We start from the raw sequence: 21,304 nt of genomic DNA on the forward strand, positions 1-21,304 counted from the left end.
TCTCTCTCTTTTATAAATACGATTCTCTTTATCTAGAAAACGTAGGTATGTGTTTGTGTCTTCACAGATCGCTCTTGTGTGACTGAGTGTCCGGTTGGCACATACAGTGCCCACGAGGAAGCTGATGGCATTGAGCTGGGGTTCTGTATGCCATGTGATCATGTGTGTGCCACATGCTCTGGAGCATCTCCTAAAGACTGTCTGAGTTGCTCTCCTGGTTACTTACACCTGCTTTCACATCTGTGTGTCCGCCATTGTCCCACGGGGTAAAACTCATTCCACACACACACACCTTCAGATGTGGCCAAACACATAGAACTCAGTTAAGTGTTTTAAAAGAAAGTTCATAAACAAGTGATGACTAATAATTGCTTCATTCTACTCAGGCTTTAAAAATGACACACTGTTTTGAAAAGAAATAAATGCACCCTTAGCAAGATGTTACAACAAAGAGATGACTCTCAACTACATGGACAGTGCCAGAACATATCTTTCCTTTTAGAAGTCGGGTTTAATGAGAAACATTCCTGTTGAGGTCGGTGTCATGATCTGTTCTCACACAATTTTCTTTAAAATTAGCTTTACTGAGCAAGCATAATTACTTCTCTGGGTGTGTTCAGGCATTGAGACACTGACGTGACGTTAGTAGGCATTGAAAATAAATATACTACTTAGCATCAAGCTGATTTAACAGACAGTACTGCTCTTTATATTTGATGTCTCAACTGTAATCAGCGGTTACGGCTGGTCAAATATTGGTACATCATTGTGCAAGCTGCGCAGTTGAATTTAACATTCGGCTTACATTGTGACACATTTAGATTACTGAATGTAGGTGAGTTTCTTACAAGCACTGTAAAGGAAGAGAGTGCTAAGCCTGGCCTTGTTATATACAATACTTGTATTGTAAAAAATACTATATTTGAAAATAATGAGTGTGCCTGCAATCTAAATTCTAATAATTTACATCACTCTACTCAACCTTTTTGGCACCGGTGAACAACAAAATTGTTTGTTTGTTTGTGAACCAGCTTTTATGGGTAGGTTTTAAACTTTTTGGTAAAGTCGCCTTGAAGTCTCTTTTAATGACCAAAGACACAGCAATACAAAATGTTATATAATCATCAATATTTAATATTGAAACGATATACAGTACCTTTAATGCAGTCATGTGGATTAAATAAGTACACCCCATGGAAATTGTTGGCTTTTTTGACATATTTGGACAAGAAACATTTGATCCTCTTTGAAACAGTGACACTATCAAATGACACACAAAATTTTAGTAATTTGATACAACACCCCTGGAGCAGAGAGGATTAAGGGCCTTGCTCAAGGGCCCAACAGTGGCAGCTTGGCAGTGCTGGGGCTTGAACCCCCGACCTTCCGATCAGTAACCCAGAGCCTTAACTGCTAAGTCACCATCACCCCCATACTCTAACTATAGTAACTAGTCACAGAGGTGGACAGTACAATTTTGTGTTTCCCCACCTACAATGAGTGGGAAGGAATCAGTCCAAGGGAAAAGAAGCACTTACTTAGGCAGTTGTGCTAGAATCCTGATCATCTCAGGGCCTGAATATCTTTTTTTTTTTTTTTTTTTACAATTTGATAAATATATTAAGATAATGTAGAATCTCAGAAATCAAAGTGTGGTTGACAAAATGTTTCTTATCACCAGGTACTACAGTACAGGCCACCGTTGTGAGAAGTGTCATGTGTCCTGTGAGATGTGCTCAGGCCCGGGACCAGATGCCTGCATAGTGTGTGTCAAACCTCAGCTGGAGCTTCAGGGCACCAGGGTGTGTGTGGAGCGGTGCCCTCCCCGTTTCTACCAAAGCACACATACCTGCTGGCAGTGTCACTCTAGCTGCAAGACCTGCACAGGTACAAGCTCCATGCACCTTAAAGGGGTCATATCATGATTTTTAAATGTTTTTAAACTGTAATTATTTTGTTTATTGGGTGTAATAGAAAAGTTTAATGTGTTTTTATGTTCAAAAAACACATTGTCACATACTGTACATTATTGCAGTACCTTTATTCCCAGGCTGACTGAAACGCTCAGATTTTTCCTTCCAAAAAGTCCAACCCCCATTGCAAATCAGGTTTATTGTCAAAATTTACAGACTTTCAGCTGTTTGAATTGAACAAATCAAACAAAAGCAATTGAAATAGTTCAACACAGCAAAGGCTTCAAGTGGTTTCCCCAAATTCAACTGAAAATGCAACTTATAATGACTTCTTCAGTTTCAAAATTATTCATCCCCCTGAATAGCATCCCTCACAACAGCACAAATATGCAAAACAGGTGTTGTCTCAAGCACACCTGATGCAATTAATCAAGTGCTCCATTAGTTGCACCAGGTGTGCTTGAGCTGGAACACATGAAATACCTGAACTGGCTAGGGGTTTGTTGAGTATACACTACCTGGACGGGGCAGAGAAAGGAAGCTATCAATGGCTGCAACCAGATTTCTGAGAAGGCAGGTTGTGAAAAACCCTTGAATGACAGCAAAAGACCTGCAGCAAGACCTGGTGGCAACAGGCACTGAGGTTTTAGTGAGCACAGTAAGACATGTACTGAACTCAGAAGGTTTCCATGCCAGAACTCGACATACACCTCTACTGACCCAAAATCACAAGTTTCGTCACCTCAAATCATATAAATAAGCCACAGAAGTTTTGGGATTCTGTTCTGTGGCACGAAGAAACAAACTGGAACTTTTCAGCACAATGGATCAGCAGTATGGAGGAAGAATAATGAAGAAAGAACACTGTCCACAGTCAAGCATGGTGGTGGCTTGAAGATGTTTTGGGACTGCTTTGCATCCTCCGGCACTGGAAACCTGCAGTGGGTGGAAAGTAAGGTGGATTCATTGAAGTATCAGGAAATTCTAGGAGAAAACGTCATGCCATCTATGAGGAAGCTGAAGCTTTGGTGTCATTGGACCTTTCAACAGGACAAAGATCCCATGCATACCTCAAATTCCTCCAAGGGTTGGTTGCAGAAGAAGTTCTGGAAGATTCTACAGGGCCATCACAGTCATCTGACTTGAACCCCATAGAAAATCTCTATGGCGGTTGCAGCACATAAACCCAAGAATATTACTGAACTGGAGGCCATTGCTCATGAGGAATGGACTAAGATTCCTTAGGAATGCTGCCAGAAGCTATGCATCTCATTTGCAGCAGGTCATAACAGCAAAAGGGTGTTCTACTAAGTACTAAAGATGCTTGTCATGAAGGGGTTGAATAATTTTGAGACTGGAGAAATCATTATAAGTTGCATTTTCAGTTGAATCTGGGGAAACCACTTGAAGCATTCATTTTGTTGAACTATTTCAAAGTCTGTAAATTTTGTCAATAAACCTGATATGCAATGGGGGTTGAATACTTTTGATTGCAACCGTAGCACATTAGCAGAGGTCTACAACTGAGCCCTGGGCCACAACACAAAACTCCACATTTGAACAGTCAATAGCAGATACTTCATAAAATAATCAAACGTACGTACAGGTTCTGATTCAGAAGCACAAGATTGTCCGAGCAAAGTGGGAATTGCCCCACTTTTCAGGAGTAGTCTTTGTGTGTAGCCTGCGTTGTACTCGCCCAGGTTCAGGAAGCTGTCCTCCAGAAAATGTGCTGTGCACAAGCAAATGTTTGGGTTGTACTGCTCAGGAACAGCGTCATAACTAAACAGTAACCACTGATACCTAATTTTGTCCATTTTTGGAAGACTAAACAAACGAGTTTTGCTTTCCACGGAAACACACAGTGTCTCCACGACATGGCGCCTGAATTCACTGAAGCTTCGCTTTCATTCTTCATGCATGCCTTTGGGCGGGATTATGTTAATAGTGCATGCTGTGAAGTAGATATGTTATCGAAGCAATATCTAGACTTCGAATGATGCATTTTGTGCAGGTTTGGAGCAGTGTTAGATAAAATAAATCCCTTTGGGGGAGACTCTGAGCTTTGTGACTTTGCAGATCATATACATAATTAAAAGGAAAACCTTTAAAATCATGATATGACTCCTTTAATAAGACCACTGATTGTGTTAACATCCTGTATGCGCACAGAGCTGAATGGTTTGTTATTAATCCTGGATTAGTGATGTTTCCACATGTGAACTATCTGAATAACTGCCCTTATGACTGAAGCAGGGTACGAACCCATCTCATAATTAATGAGTCTTTTACAGGACTAGCTAGTTTTGTCTTGATAGTTTTCTTAGACCCAGACCTATTTACATACTAGCATGAGGAGGATATGTTTTAATAGAGACTATAAACCACTTTTACAAATTGCTAAATGCTCTAAATTTGGTTTACACACACACATATATAATGTGTGTGTGTGTGTAAACAAAGCCATTAATTGTACACAGTGAACAATTGCTGTGCTGAGAATAGTTATAATTTCCAAATAATTTCAGGTTTGTGGTGGTCATATGATGTTCCCTTTCCAGTGCTGGGCACGCTGAAGGGCTGCTGGCTAATTGTGCGTAGCAACACATGAGCTACAGTCAGTAATGATACTCAGTGGTCACTTTAATAGGAACACCTGTACCCCTCCACATTCATGCAAATAGCCAATCATGTGGAGTAGCACAATGCATAAAATCAGGCAGATACAAGTCAAGAGCTTCAGTTAAAGTTCACATCAAGCTTCAGAATGGGCAAAAATGTGATCTCAGTGACTATGTTTACATGGACAGCAGTAATCTAATTATTGACCCTACTCTGAGTAAGATAACAATGTGATTAAGGTTTTTACATGAGTCGCTTTTAGAATACTCCTTTCATGTACCCGTTTTACATGTTATAGTACATAATTAGATTAACGGCACACGTCATTATGTCACCGCGTAATGTCCCTCAACGTCCCTCCAGAATTTCACGTATCAACCTACAGTTCATCTTCGTTATGGTACCGTATACAGTTTTGGGTATTTTTATTAAATTTTTTTTACGAACGCTTCAAGTGCACTTAATTACTTGTCATGCTGTACATGCAAATAGACAACTGCTTGAAGCCGTGGGCTGTGTCCCAAACCGCGTACTTACCGTCTATATAGTAGCTAAGATACATGTATTTTTCCCCACTACAGGCCTATAGTAGGCAAGTATGCGGTTTGGGACGCAGCTGTACTCTCTTGTTCACCATAAAATGTTGAGCACTGCTGTGTGTGATCGTGTCCTGTTACAAAATGCGGTAAAAACTCTCACACGACGTTAATAATGTGATTAAGGTGTTTACATGTCTGTAATACACGTCCATAATGTGACTAAAACAGGAGTACACATGTCTTAATTCGATTAGTGTTTACTTCGAGTATGACCTTAATTAGATTAAGGTAATTAAAAATTGCTGTTTACATGGTAGATTCTTAATCACAGTATTGTCTTAATCAGGTTAATAGTGGATTATTGTTGTCCATGTAAACGTACTGAGTGACTCTGTCCATGGTGTGGTTGTTGGTGCCAGACAGACATTTCCGCCCACAGAACTGGGACTCTGTGGATGTTTTTTTGTTTGTTTATTTGTTTTCGTACATTTCTATCAAACTCTAGAGACTGTTGTGTGTGAACATGTTGTGTGTGGGGCGGCTGTGGCTCAGGTGGTAGAGCAGGTTGTCCACTAATCGTAGGGTTGATGGTTCGATTCCCGGCCCACGTGACTCCACATGTTGAAGTGCCCTTGGGGAAGACACTGTACCCCAAGTTGTTCCCGATGGTAAGCTAGCGCCTTGCATGGCAGCTCTGCTACCATTGGTGTGTGAGTGTGTGAATGGGTGAATGAGACACGGTGTAAAGCGCTTTGGATAAAAGCGCTATATAAGTGCGCCATTTACCATTTAACATCCCAAGAGATGAGCAGTTTCTGAAACACTACAACCATACCATGGTCAAAGTCACAAAGATCACATTTTTCCTCATTCTGTGTTCGAACTTTAACTGCAAGCTCAAGACTTGTGCATTGTGCTGCTGCTACATGATTGGCTGTTGAATAAAGGCATGATTTGCTGTTGGATAAAGGCACGAATGAGCGTGTGTACCGGTATTCCTAATAAAGTGGCTGGTGAGTCTACACAGTGCTCCTTGGTAGTTGCAGCTGAAAAAAAAATAGTTAAAGATTATATATACAAGGTAGACCTATCTAATAAACTTGCCCCTGAGCACATTTGATAATATATTTGTATTATTACATATTTATATTTAATTTTCCCCTCCCCACCTTTAAAACGTACATAATAATATGTGGTTGTGTAATACAACATATAGAATCTAGAAATGTACTATGGTGAGTAACTGTCCAAATTCACATGAAGGGAAGCAACTTGTATTTTAAATTAGCTGTACTTTTAATGGGAAATCTGAGTACCTTCCAACTATACATCTTATTTAAAAGCATTCATTTCAGACTTTCTAGGATACAAAAATCATCATGTAAGAAGTCTGAAATTTAATCCTGTCAACTAGGAAATGAAATGTTTTATCTTGTTCTATCATGAACATCCGGTCATGGTAAAACCAGGAAGTTATAACATCACATCCTATCACAGAATTAATCATTTCAGTTACAGAATTAACAATTTATTAATAAGTCTTGTTATTGTGTCTTGAGTATTTGATTTCTATTTATCTTTACACTTTTATTATTGCCATATCAATTATTTATCATCTTTCTTGTCAATTTAACCTCTTGTGCTCTATACCTACATAAATCTAATGACTCTTTGTGAATGTGCATGTGTTTGCAGATAACACACCTCAGAGCTGTCTGACGTGCGACTGGGGCAGTATCTTACAGGAAGGGGTGTGTTACCCTCGCTGTGAAGAAGGCCGCTACTACTCTCAAAATGTGTGTACTGCAAGTGTGTGTGTGTGTGTGTGTGTGTGTGTGTGTGTTTTAATGCTTTTTGCTTCCTTATAGTTGCTATAATCAAATAATAAATCTTTAGCAATACACACATCAGTAACATCAGTAAAATGGCATTAACTGCTTGTGTAAGAAATGAAAGATAACACCAAGGATTTCTTGATCCATTTCATTGTTATTTCCTTAATCAGGCTCCTGCTCTTAGTGACAGTGTAATGTTGAGTGTTTGTAGTGTACACATGCTGAGGGGATGTCCCCTACAACAGGAACTTGTGTTTTATTTAGCTACCTAAATGTGTCCTGATCTGGCAAAAAGAGATACATAAGCGCTACTAAAAAGAGCTACACAAGTTACACTGGGGTATCAAAGTCAGCTTTATTGTCATTTTTAGCACATTGCATGGCAATGCATAAACACAGTTCCTTCAGGAGACTACCATGCAATGTCTGTTTAGTAGAAGTAGACACTGATGAGGACTAAAATACAACAGTAAGAACAAAGAATACATGCAGACAATAATACCATAACGTACACAGAATCACACAAAATTCATATAAATAGGGAATATATGAAATATATAAATAAAGTGTGGCAGTAGTGAAGAGACAATACATATAGTAGGTACATATAGGTAAAAAAAACAACAACAGTGTAACGTAAGAACATTTTCTCAATACTAGGTGAATATATATATATATATATATATATATATATATATATATATATATATATATATATATATATATATATATATATATATATAATGTATGTATGTATGTATATATATATATATATATAGAGAGAGAGAGAGAGTTATTCCACATGTGTTGTATGCTGTTTTGGTTAATATACCTGTGACTTTTGCAGAACTCACTTGTCCATTTGGTAAAGCAGTGCTTGTCTATGAATTGTGTTCATCAGGAGGTGTGTGAGGCCTGTGATGAATACTGCAAGCATTGCTCTGGGCCTGGTCCTGAGAGCTGTGTGACATGTCACACAGGTTTTGGACTGCATGCTGTAAACCGCCGCTGTGTGCGTTGCTGCCAATCTGACGGACTGGCCAAGAACTGCTGCCTCTGTCACTCGGCTTCAGGTGCACTCTCAGTCCAGCTCTTTAAAAGGGAATGTATGTTTGTGACAAGGGTCAAGTGTGCGCGAGATCATTAAATAAGTGGATCAGTGTACTTCACTTAATTTAATCTAGTTTTAATTTCAATATAGTTCTTGCCTGTAACTGAGAGTTTTAACTGAGGGTTCATTTGTGTTTTCTTCACATTGTGATTAGATTTATTATGCTAGCTTGACAAAGCCAACATTCTGTTCTGCTATTTAAATTTATTATTATTATTATTATTATTATTATTATTAGTGGTGCTTGCATGGCAAAGAAAAAAAATTTAGATAACATTATTATTATTATTATGAACAAAACTCATCCCACACCGACTGTGCTACAGATATACAAATCAACCAGCTTACTGAGGAGAGGTGTGCTATGATTTTATAAGCGCTCACACTTATAATGTTCGAATAGCGGACAAAAAAAACGCACGCTTTCAACCCATTGAGAATTAATGTGGAATAAAACACAGGTGTCACAGCTTGGACGTCATTCAGCTGACTTGTTCGTATCACACATCCTCTTGTACATCTTATGGAGTAGACATGGCATATACACTTTGCTTTTCAGAATTTTCACCGGAAATGTCCGGAAAATGGTGTTATTCTGGCCCCATAGACAATAATCGGAAATTTTGGTCCCCCTTAAATCCCACACCATCAGTGACCGACATGAATGATCCAAGTGTTCAGCTTGGTTCAGAGAATCAGGAAATCCCATCTGCGAATTGATCCCATGTGCATGTTGCATGACATTTCCCATCAGGATTCACAAAACACACTAATATAAAATGAGTCTAAAGTAGCAAACAGCCAAACAAAGACTCCACGGAGATCTGTTTAGATCTCCATAGGAAATCTTCAGCAACTAACTAGTCTCACACCGTTGGACTCATAGACACGGGTCATACCTCAAATTGCTCGGAATTCTCTGGAGGTGTGTGCATTATGTTTCTTCACATTTCGCTTTGAAACCAAATGTTCCCCATTGTCTTGTCAGTCAGCTCGCCTCACTCTTCTTGTCAGTCAGCTCACCTCACTCTCGTCATTTGATAAATGAAATCTGACTCCTGCTGATCTGTTCTGTGACTCTGACTCATTCGGCTCATGCTAAATTGAGCAGCCGCGTTCAGTTTTTAATCGGAGCGTCCGTTCGGTAACTTGATGAATTGTTTTTTATTAATATATAAAAAGCAGTACGACAGTATGGGCGGTGCCGCGGTGGGCAAGTGATGTTATCGGTGTGCGGCCGAACACCATGTAACACCGGTAACACAGACTATCTCATCAAGCCAAACGTAGACATGTGATATACTGAAACACTCGACTAGCTACGTTATGGTTAATCTAGTGACGTCATGTGCCCGAGATCGGACTGCCATAAAGCCTATTATATTAAAAACTCAAGTAAAATACACTCATTACGGCTGCCGATATAGGTCAAATTAGTTATGCTTCAACAAACGCGTAACCTATCTAGTTATAATTATTCTTCAGAGTCTCAAAATTTTGAAATGCGACTCCTCCTAGAGCTTTCAAGCTACATGCACCAAACTCATCACAGACCTTCTTCCTATTCTGACTTGGCATGCTAACTGAACAGAATGACCGTTTTCCCGTTATGGAAGCTCAAAGTGGCCAAAATTTCCATTGACGTCCATTGAAAAATTTGCACTGTTATAACTCCTAAACCTTTCAAGTTGACAAACTTTGGAGAACCCTTCAGGCTGTTGTGTGTTATGGTTTTCCCATAGTGGATGATCAAAAAACCCCAAAACTCCCATGGACTTACATTGATGGAATAATTTCAAACATTTAGAATGGCTTTGTTAAGCCAACAACAAATTTTGTTGTGATGAACTTCACTTACAGTGGTGCTTGAAAGTTTGCGAACCCTTTAGAGTTTTCTACATTTCTGCATAAATATGACCTAAAACGTCATCAGATTTTCACAAAAGTCCAAAAAGTAGATACAGAGAACCCTGTTAAACAAATGAGACAAAAATATTGTACTTGGTCATTTATTTATTGCGGAAAATCATCCAATATTATATATCTGTGAGTGGCAAGAAGTATGTGAACCTTTGCATTCAGTATCTGATGTGACCGACACCCTTGTGCAGAAATAACTGCAGCTAAACTTTTCTGGTAACTGTTGATCTGTCCTGCACATCCGCTTGGAGGAATTTTAACCCATTCCTCAGTATGGAACAGCTTTCTTGTTAATTTATGCAGAAATGTAGAAAATTCTAAAGGGTTCACAAACTTTCATGCACCACTGTATATAGTTAGATTTTCTGTTTCATGGCATCTTGATGGTGCTACATTGTATTTAGCCATGCAGGAATAAAAAATACCTGGTCACACTTCATCAATCCAGCCTGTGTTTATTTATTTATTCATTTTTAGATACATCTTTTTACTTTTTCTTAGCTTTTTACTTGTGTATCTTGTAATGAACTTTACAAGAAAAGGCTGCATACAGAGTGGGCGGGTTGACATGGAACACCTACTCAAGCATGATGTCAGGAAACTACAAGCCCATCATCCAAGGAGTTGACAGTAAATATTTCAGCGGTCTCATGGCCATGGAAAAAACTTCTGTTTTCTACCTAAATCCCACAAACGGCTGCCAAGCTTTTGTCAGAGATAAAGGGTTTAATATCTTATCATTTTCATAAAAAGCATTCGCTTTACTTTAGGAAGGATCAGGCTAGAATCTAATAAAGTGGCTATGAGAGTATTACTTAGAAACATTCAACAAACCTATGCATGTCCATATCACAGTTTAATTTGAACATGATAATATTGCATTATTTGTGTGGGGTTTTTTTTAACTGTTAATATGCTCTTTTCACAGCTTTGTGTTTGGAGGCTCCAGTGTCACCACATACCCAGGCTGAGGACGATGAGATGAATCTGAGGTCTCGGGTACACCAGCACACATCTGCCGCCCTGCCTGCTGCTCTGATCTTGGCTGTAGTCCTTGCACTGGGCATCTTTGCATTGACACAGGCCCGTGCCAGGAAGAGGCTGTGCTGGAGACAGAGTTATGAGAGGCTGAGCGGGACGGCGGGTGCCAGGCCTGATCCACGCCCCATGCCTCATGGAGTACCCGAGCCTGAGGACAGCGGAGATGATGCAGACGTTGTGTATACAAGTCGAGACGGATCCATCTATCGCAGGTATGGATTCATACACAAACCTGAGCCTGAGGAAGAGGAGGTGGATGAAGCCAATGAGAACACAGTCCTCAATCGAGCATAAAGAGAGCAAAGGGCATGTTGAGATACCCTTCGAGATTGGGATCCGGATAGTTCCAAATTTTATATTGCAGTTTTCTTTTTTTCTCAGTGAAATGAAGGTTAGCATGCATCATCTCTCAATGTAATATATTTTATATGTAAGAAACACCTTTAATACACCCATTTTTTTTTTTATGAATGGTTAGTTAAAAAAAACTTTATAGCATGTAATACATTTGATTCTGTAAATAAGTAGCTATTAGTGAAAGTTTAAAATTGATAGCTGTAGTAAATCATCTGTCGAACTGTGTTTAAATGAACAAATAGAAAACAATATTCTTTATAACTCCAGTTTCATAACTGAGTGTTTCCAAGGAACAGGACACTTTCATGAGTGTCCTGTTCCTTGGAAAAGACATATGCAAGTTTATCAAGTGGCATGTTTGCTGCTTTGTAAATATAGCTGTATTTGGTAAATTTCTTATTGAATTGCCAGTTCATATTGTAACAAATAATTTGTAATGTTCCCTTTGTATAAATATAAAATGTAATTCAGATAAAATGCCTTTTAAGTCTTTAAAGTGTTTAATAAATAAGTGTTTAATACTTTAAACACGTGTATTGTGTCATTTCTATAGTACAGTGTTAAGCACTATTTAGGCCTGGCTTCTGAAATGAATGAAAATCTAACGTACACCCACATTTGTCAGGATTGACAAAAAACAGCAAAATCTCCTAAACCCTATTTACATTACAGTTACTGTGGATGCCTCTATAGCTAAAAATTGATATGATAATACAGAATAATAATACATTATCATGACCGTATTGTGATTATGGCTAGGGAAGGAAGAATGAACAGGAGAGGATTACAAAAGGGGGAGGGCAGAGCAATAAAAACAAAACAAGGGGAGAGGATGTGACAGATCTGGTTTATTGTGTCACAGTGCTTTGCAAAAGTATTCGGATATATATATTAAGGAAGGGGGGGAGCGACATACGGCCCGCAGCAAAGAAGAGGAACGACATCCTTTTATATATATGTGTATTTTATATGTATATATGTGTATTTATATATTTATATATATATATATATATATATATATATATATATATATATATATATATATATATATATAATATTATACATATATATATATTATATGTATCATATATATGTATCTCCGCGAAGCATGAGGGGGAAACGATGCCCTCCGTGGAGCGGGAAGGGTGAGCGACATACGGTGCGCAGCAAAGAAGAGGAACGACGTCCTCAGCTGAGTAGGAAGGCAGAACGACGTCCTCAGCGGGGCAGAAAAGCAGGACGAGTTCTTCATCAGAGCAGGCAAGCACAGCGGCTTTGTGCACGGACACGGAGCAACGTTCTCAGCTGATCCGAAAGGCTGAGCGGCGTCCTCAGACGAGCAGGGAAACTGACTCACGTTCTCTACTGACTCCGTCCGCTGGACCAGATCCACAATGGGGGTGGGAGATGGCACCCGCACAGTCAACAGGTTCCCACTTGTACCCGGACTCCTCCATGTCCTCCTGCTGCTTACGTAGCACAGCTTGGTGCTCCTCCTCCTGGGAAATCAGTAGTCAAAACCCAGACCTCAATCCAATTGAGAATCTGTGGTATGACTTAAAAATTGCTGTATACCAGTGGAACCCATTCAACTTGAAGGAGCTGGAACAGTTTTGCCAGAAGAATGGACAAAAATCCCAGTGGCTTGATGTGCCAAGCTAATAGAGATGTACCTCAAGAGACTTTCAGCTGTGATTGCTGCAAAAGGTGGCTCTACAAAGTGTTGACTTTGTGGGGTGAATAGTTATGCACGCTCAAGTTTTGTTTTTTTTTTTTGGGGGGGGGGGGGTGGTTGGTCTTATTTCTTGTTTGTTTCACAATAAAAAATATTTTGCATCTTAAAAGTGGTAGGCATGTTGTGTAAATCAAATTAAACAATCAAAAATTCATTTTAATTCCAGGTTGTAAGGCAACAAAATAGGAAAAATGCCAAGAGGGGTGAATACTTTTGCAAAGCACTGTAGTTCTTTTGCCTGTTAAATAATATCAGATTGTATAAATACTTTTTTTTAAGTCAGCCTTAGTGGACTTAAGCGTCATAGTTTTTTTCAGTGTTTACTGACACCCAGCCTTTTCCCTGTTGAAGAGCAAACATACTCTCAGTTGTAGAAAAAACACACCTATACTGTTTGTGCATTAACTATGTAATTCCATGAAGCCCTCCCCTACTGCTCTGTAACTGGCCCATTGTCAGGTATTTCACACCTTGCCTATTTTTCCTGCTGTTTTTTCTGCAATGTCACAGTCACTCTTTGAGTGGTGTTTGCTGGTTTCCTGAGCTGAGTTTGAACTCTGATACATACATCTGTTTCACCTAGAAATGGCTTTTAAGAAAAAAAAAGTTTTTGAGATACATCTGTTTATTTTTTTAGCTTTTCACTTATTTACTTTGCACTGTACTCTACAAGAAAATGCTGCTCACAGAGTGGGCCGGCTGGACATGGAACATCTGATCAAGCACGATGCCGGAGAACTACAAGCTTGTTCAGCCATCATCCGAGGAGACATGGATGGAGTCAACAGCAAACACTTTGGCAACCTCCTTGCTGGGTGGTGCGATATTTCTGCTTTTTCATTGAATGTTTTGAATTTGGTACAGACTTTGTGTGAGTCGGGTGGGACTGTTTGTATTATAATTACTTTGGTATCAGTAACTACTGTATGAATGTTTTAAAAAATTGGGGAGCAGTCAAGAACATATTTTAAATATGTAAATATTTTAGACATCTTCCAGACTGCCCATTGTGCAGATAAGAACTTCTAGACCTGTAATATATAACAACATAAGTAGTTATATCATACACTTTCTGTCAAACTGTCAATCAAAGTGTTGTGTGTGATAATTTATGACCCTCTGTGCTTCCCTGACTGGCAGGTCTGTAGGGGTGGTGAGGGGGGTAACCCTATGGAGTTTATCAGCTGGTCAATCTGGCTCCTTTGTGTCTGGGGGTGTTGTGGAGAGGTGTGTGTTGGGGGGAATAGCCCCCCTCCCAACAAAAGGTGTTTATGTTAATGAGTTTGGTTTTTGGTGGGGTGAAATACGTCTGAAAAGAAATAATGTTTTTAATATGGGGCTGTGTTTGTGTTACTTTGTGGCGTTATTTCGTTTGTGTAAACACATTGTTAGAAAAGCATGATGTTTGAATGTGTACATATATGAGTAGAATATTTGTTTTGTGAAATAAATGAAAACAAATGTTGATTATGTTTTTTAGGGATCCCGGTTTACCTTTGAATAAAAAGTTTAGGAGTTAAAGCGTCTTTTTTTAAAAAAGAATCTGTTTAAAAAAGAATCTGTTTAAAATAATCGTTTGTATTACATACATTCTAAACACAAACCTTTAGGATGTAAAAAATGATCAAAAGAGCTGTTTAAAAAGAATCCGTATTACTAGGTTTCCAAAAAAAAACACATAAAAACTTTAGGAGGTAAAAATGGTTAAAAGAGCTGTTTAAAAAGAATAGCACCTATTACACGGCTTCTAAACAAAGATCCTTACGAGGTAAAAATGTTAAAGTGCTGGCTAAAAGAATCTCCGTAATGTTTAAACTAGGAGAGAAGTATTTTCCAGAGATGTCTTCCAGTCGCTGTGTTAAGCAGTAATGAAGTTAAACGGAGACGCCTCACTCTCGCTAAACCCCGCCCACACATACGCGTTTTCAGACACGCCTCTCACTCTCTCTCTAAACACACCCATTCACATGTTTTCATCGTAGCCAGTACGTTCTGTCAAAATGTCAATCACGGCGGTAGAACTAGAGGGCTAATTTATGGCCTCGTCCTTGACAGGCCTGCGTTTCTCTAGGAGTGCTTAATTTATGGCTCTTTGTTTCTTCCTGACCAAAGAGTTTTTTTATGACTAGGGGGGTCGTGGTGTGATCCTACAGATTGTTTATGATAATGAGTGTCTGCGGGGGTGTTAATTGCTTTACGACACACCCTACAATAGGTATGCTTTATGTTTAAAAGTAGGGTCAGTTACGCAGAAGTCTCTAAGATCGCGGCCGTGTATCAGAGCGCTGTGTAATTTTAGGCGAATCGTCGATTCTCGTTTTAACTCACCGCTAAAGCTTTATATTTTATTTTTGAGAATACTTCAAAGAGGAGATGGCTGTCTGTCGTAACAGTAAGTGTTTTGTTTTTATTATTATTATTATTATTATTATTATTATTATTATTACACATAGTTAAGAATGTTTTTATTTATAAACGAATTTATGGGTTTATTGTGGTGAATAAAACAGGTATCTAACGCTACAGGTGATGATGATATTGTGTCTATCCCGGACATCGTAGACGAAATCAGGTTTCTGAACAAGGCAAGCGGTACATGCGTTGTTATTCTTTATAATTGTTCGATCCTATGTATGATGTGTATGTGTTTAATGATTTTACTTCTTTTTTTCACAAAGGGTCGAACACAGAAGTCCCGCGAGTCAGGTTTGAAAACCCCGTGCTGGGTAAGATCTGTAATAACGAGATATTTATCTGTTATGTTTAAAAAGTGGTTTAAGATGTTTTCTTACGTATTGTGTTCGTTTGTTTACTGTTCAAGGATTGTAAAATCTTGTAGACAAGATCGCTGCACCCGAGTTCAAAAATAGTGCTGCGGTTTCCACTGAACGCGGTATACCAACGAGCTCTGGAAAAGCCAAGCGTAAAACAGTCTCTCAGGTCCACAGCGCGGGTGTCGCAACGTCTAAACGTAAACGATCAAGATCTCCCCCACGATCGACAGACGGTGTGTAGCATGTATTTTTATTTTTTTATTTTATTTTTTTAAAGAGTGTTTCATCATCCTAATTAGTGCCGGTATCCTAAGCAATGTTTTGTGTTTTTTTTCCCCAAACAGAGTCAGCTGTGAATGAACCGAGCACTATAGACTCTTGTTTGAACTGGAATCAGGAGCTGTTAGATTCGTGGGACGCATGTGTATTTACCCCGGTTCCCGGAGACGATCTGCCTTCAAACCAAGAAGCATTTGGTCGCGATGCTACTGATGTTATAGACAATAACAGAGACTCGGCGGAGGTGATACGAACCGGGTTCAAGGCCATCGAGGACCGTATTGCTGGTTTTGAAAAGACTTTTGCCAGCGTCACCGAGCGTCTGGACATTATAGAGAAGAATCAGCGTCTTTATAATCAAAGTCTTGTGGAAACTTTACAAAAACATACCATCACACATAAAGAAATCATAGCAAACCAGAGGCGTCTTATTGGGGGCATTCGTCGCGTTGATCACAATCAACACCTGACGGCGGAATTGTTAAAACAGTTTGTACAGTTAGTTAAAAACAAGAAACTCGGGTGAGTTGTACAATAAGTATTTTATACCCCTGTGTGTGTGTGTGTGTGTGTGTGTGTGTGTGTGTGGTGCGTTTATTTGCTGGTGTGTATCTGGTTTACTGTGTGTGATTTTTACTAGTTTTTGTTTCAATAATAAAAATGTCAAAGCGGTGTGGTGAAAACTCGTGTAATCTGGGAGCTGCAATTAAATTTAGAAGATGCGACGACGATGGTCTGTGTACTTTTGAACAGCGTTGCAATACAGAGACGTTACAGGGTTTAATTCGGACAATGGAGGATCTGAATAGACAGCAGTCTACCACCGATACTTTGTTGGACTTATTAAACATTGTTAGATCAATGGCTGAGGTTCAAACAGAGCCGCTGCCTAATTCGTTGTTAGACATCGGTTCAAATTCGTTGTTAGACAGCGATTCAAATTCACAGCAGGTGGGGTGCGGGTCGGACAGTCAATCGTTTAATCCTTCGGAACCAAATTTTGGGTTATCCGAAGCCGCTATTGAGTCTATCGTAAGAGAGGGTGGGTCTGTTGGTGATTATACGGTGGTACCGAGACGCAGATTTAATGGTTTGGAGATACGGCGTCGTATAAACATGCGTGTGATAACCGCTCCAGACCTGGCAGCGTACGCTATATTTCTGCATGATATCATGTCTGAAATAGTGTCGTTTTCCAGACTGCTGGCCAGCGATGGGGGCTTAATCAACATTACCTTGAGAGGCCCTAGTCTACCCTCTGACGTTAACGCTGTCTTGTCACCTGATAACGATTACGATTTGCACATATTCACACAACAACTAGAGAACATTATGCAGAGTAATTCTGACGTACGGGCTGATGAATGTCTAGATCTGTACGTGTCTATAGCTCGCGGTAAACACGGTGGCGCTTATCGAAAGATACGTGATTTAGCTCATAACGAGGTGATTGCCAGAAACAGAATGAATCTGTTCTGTCCCAACAACATATCTAACAATCTGTGTTTTGCGATCTGTCTGTCCCATTTTCTACAACCGCATACGCCATGTAGTGAACTCGAGTCGTTAGCAGCGTCTCTACAGAAAACTGCAGGGTATTCGGTACAACAAAAGATAGGGTTTAATGACATCACACGATTTGAACGGTTGTTACATGTTAAAATAGTGGTGTTCCATAGGACATGTTCTGGTCTGTTGGAACACTTTACGAACAATGACGAGCCTCATAATAAGACCGTGTTCTTGTATTTACACAACGAACATTATTTCTTGATTAAGAACCTAAAAGCATTCATCGGTACACCATACGTGTGCGAATACTGCTATCGTGGTTTTACTAGCCGCAGAGACCACAGGTGTAAATACGTTTGCGATGTATGTAATGCACCTGATTGTCATAAATACGCTGGCAAAACGAGGCAATGTCACGATTGTTTGCGGTACTGCAGATCAACCTACTGTTACAACGCACATAAACAAACGCAAACAGGACAACAGTACGCTCAGTGTGATGTCACTAAATACTGTCAGAAATGTAACAGGCGATATCACGTCAACGGAGCAGTACCAAAAAAACATGTGTGCCCTGCAGAACACTGTGTCCATTGTAAAGCTGAGTTGGTTAATGACGGAGTACACCAATGTTTCATACAGCCTATAAAAATGGAACCACCTAGCGACAAATACATTTATTATGATTTTGAGACACAACACACGGACGGTAAACACGTGGCAAATTTCGTATGCGCCATTACATTTAAAGGGGAAGAGTTCACAGCCGCTGGTACAGACTGTATAGATCAACTTGTTAAAAAGTTTAGACAGCCTCATTATCAGAATTACACATGGGTTGCACACAACGCTTCAGGGTTTGACAATTTTATACTATTGGAATATTTTGCAAAAGCAGGGCTAACACTCCAAATTACTATGCAAGGCTGTCGGATCATCTTAATGTATGATAAGACATTCAAGCAACGTTTCATCGATAGCTACTCTTTCATCCCTATGCGTCTGTCCATGACATCCGCCGCGTTAAATCTAACCTGTGCTGAGAAAGGTCATTTTCCACATCTGTTCAATAGAACCGAAAATGAAGACTACGTAGGCCCATACCCTGATAAGCATTTCTACGGCTATGAGACAATGTCTGACAAAGAGAGGGCTCTGTTTGATGAGTGGTATGTTACGGTGTCGGGTAAGGTTTTTGATTTAAAAAAAGAGCTCGCCATGTACGGCAAGAACGATGTCGTTTTGCTCCGTGAGGCATGCATGAAGTACCGTGACGAATTCATACAATGTACCAAACTCGACCCATTCAGATACACCACTTTAGCAGCGTGCTGCATGGCCGTGTATAAAACCCACTACCTACCAAAAGACACACTAGCTCTGACCCATAACAATGCATACACAAATCAGAACAAGACATATTCAGCCGTTTCCATTGAATGGCTTGAATATGTCAAAACAACACGAGGCGTGAACATTCAGCACGCTTTAAATCATGGAGAGATGGTGATTGGAAAATATCATCTCGATGGTTATTATGAAAAGGATGGTGTCAAATATGGTTTCGAATTCAACGGATGCATGTTTCACGGGCATGAATGTCGTTATAACCCAAACCATTTACATCCGTTATCAAAAGTGCCCTACGGTTTGCTCAGAAGACAGTTTGATGATAAGGTCGAAATTTTGGAAAAGGCGTATGGTCTCGATGTTGAGGTGATGTGGGAATGTGATTGGAATAACGCTAAACAGAACGATGTCGCTGTAATGGCGTTTATGTCCACTTACATACATCCTGAACGATTGAAACCACGCAACGCGCTATTCGGTGGTCGTACTAACGCGTACAAATTGTATCACAAAGCCCACAATAGTGAAAAAATACGATATGTCGACTTTACAAGTTTGTACCCCTTTTGCCAGGCCAAAAAATGTTACCCCATAGGACATCCACAAATAATTTTCAAGGATTTTGAACCTCTTGAAAATTATTATGGGTTTGTCAAGGCTACAGTACTGCCACCGCGAAAACTGCTTCACCCCGTCCTTCCCTATAGGACCGGTGGTAAGCTTATGTTTCCACTTTGTCGTACATGCGCCGAACATCAGAATCAGACAGACCCGTGTGGTCATACTGATGAGGAAAGAGCTATTTCAGGGTGTTGGGTCAGCATAGAGCTGTTGAAAGGTGTGGAAAAGGGTTATATTGTAACGAACGTGGACGAGGTGTGGCATTTTCCACAACGGTCAGAAACTTTGTTTTGTGATTATGTTAAAACATTTTTACAATATAAACAAGAGGCCAGCGGTTTCCCCGCACACGTTATGACAGACGCAGACAAGGAATCCTACATCTCAGACTACTTTGAGAAAGAGGGGATTAAGATGGACGCCGGTAAGATAAGTCGCAATCCAGCACGGCGTTCTATTAACAAACTTCTGCTGAACTCACTTTGGGGTCGTTTCTCCATGCGTGAAAACTTGCCGTGTACAGAGTTAATTTCGGATCCGGAACAATTTACACAGCACATATTCGGTGACGGGTATGATGTTAAACACTTTTCCTTCGTTTCAGACAGCGTGGCTCTAATTCAGTGGTGTTATGCGGATGGGAAAGGGGGGCAGACTCGCGACATCAACATCTTTCTTGGGGCTTTCACAACAGCTCATGCCCGTCTAGAACTTTACGAATTAATGGACAAATTGGGTGACAGGCTGTTGTACAGTGACACAGACAGTGTGATCTTTACATCTAGAGAGGGCGACTGGGAACCTCCGTTGGGCCCCTATCTCGGTAATTTAACTGACGAGGTTGGAGCTGGTGATCATATTGTAGAATTTTGTTCAGGCGGCCCGAAAACATACGGCTACCGCACTGCGAAGGGTAAGGTTTGCATGAAAGCCAAAGGTGTCACGCTCAACGCAGTAAATTCAAAAGCCATTAGATTAGACACCCTGATTGGACTTGTCGATCACTACGTCGTGGGGGAGGATAATAGTCGTCATATACTGGCATACACAGATACCATTGTACGTAATAAAAAACAATTCACACTACACAACAGGTCAGTTGTTAAAAAGTTTAAGGTTGTGTACAACAAACGCGTACTGCTCCCAGATTTCACAACGATCCCATATGGCTTCTGACAATCTCTTTGGACATAGGGGTGTGCGAGACACAGAGGGGTTTGATTTCCGATTACATCACCCTTTCTCGTGTGTGATAAGCGGTCCTTCAAACTCGGGGAAGTCATATTTTGTAAAAATGTTGTTGCAAAATGCTGTACATTTGATTTCTAAAAAAATTGAAAATATTGTGTATATTTATGATTGTTGGCAACCGTTGTATGATGAATTGTTGAAAATGTACAAAATAAAATTTGTTGAAGGATTACCACAGACTCTGAATGATGATGCTCTGTTTCCGGCCAACGCTGTTAATTTGTTAATCCTCGATGATCTGATGAAAGAGGCCAGCGGGAGCAACGAAGTGGAGAAGGTCTTTACCCAATATGTACATCATAGAAATCTTAGCGCTATTTATATTGTGCAGAATTTATTTTGCCAAGGGAAATCCAGTAGGACCATCAGTTTAAACACAAATTATCTAATGTTGTTTAAAAATCCCCGAGATGCTAATCAAGTCAGTGTTCTAGGAAGACAAAT

The 21,304-nt window shown here is 39.8% G+C and overlaps 2 protein-coding genes across 5 annotated transcripts in view; both read left to right on the forward strand.

Moving 5' to 3' along the window:
• The window catches only part of LOC128618377 (proprotein convertase subtilisin/kexin type 5), a 34,442-nt gene extending 22,884 nt beyond the window's left edge, over nt 1–11,558 (forward strand). The window contains exons 12-16 of one of the 2 annotated variants that reach the window (XM_053641948.1): nt 68–266; nt 1,682–1,887; nt 6,770–6,870; nt 7,811–7,982; nt 10,869–11,558. In XM_053641948.1, coding sequence (XP_053497923.1) covers nt 68–266; nt 1,682–1,887; nt 6,770–6,870; nt 7,811–7,982; nt 10,869–11,275 — 1,085 coding nt within the window. In that variant the 3' untranslated portion in view covers nt 11,276–11,558. The remainder of the gene's footprint in view (nt 1–67; nt 267–1,681; nt 1,888–6,769; nt 6,871–7,810; nt 7,983–10,868) is intronic. The other variant, XM_053641949.1, reaches the window with a different exon arrangement.
• Nucleotides 11,559–13,178: 1,620 nt separating this feature from the next.
• On the forward strand, nt 13,179–21,304 carry LOC128618146 (uncharacterized). 3 transcript variants are annotated; one of them, XM_053641602.1, is made up of 3 exons: nt 13,179–15,665; nt 15,752–15,799; nt 15,895–21,304. In XM_053641602.1, the coding sequence occupies exon 3, from the start codon at nt 16,787–16,789 to the stop codon at nt 20,783–20,785; it is 3,999 nt and encodes a 1,332-aa protein (XP_053497577.1). In that variant the 5' UTR covers nt 13,179–15,665; nt 15,752–15,799; nt 15,895–16,786; the 3' UTR covers nt 20,786–21,304. The 3 variants fall into 3 exon arrangements, with proteins under 3 accessions (XP_053497577.1, XP_053497578.1, XP_053497576.1); XM_053641603.1 differs by having other exon boundaries at nt 13,179–16,080; nt 16,192–21,304; XM_053641601.1 differs by having other exon boundaries at nt 13,179–15,465; nt 15,600–21,304.

This window comes from Ictalurus furcatus, chromosome 14, assembly GCF_023375685.1.
Source record: "Ictalurus furcatus strain D&B chromosome 14, Billie_1.0, whole genome shotgun sequence".
Classification (NCBI taxonomy): Eukaryota; Metazoa; Chordata; class Actinopteri; order Siluriformes; family Ictaluridae; genus Ictalurus; species Ictalurus furcatus.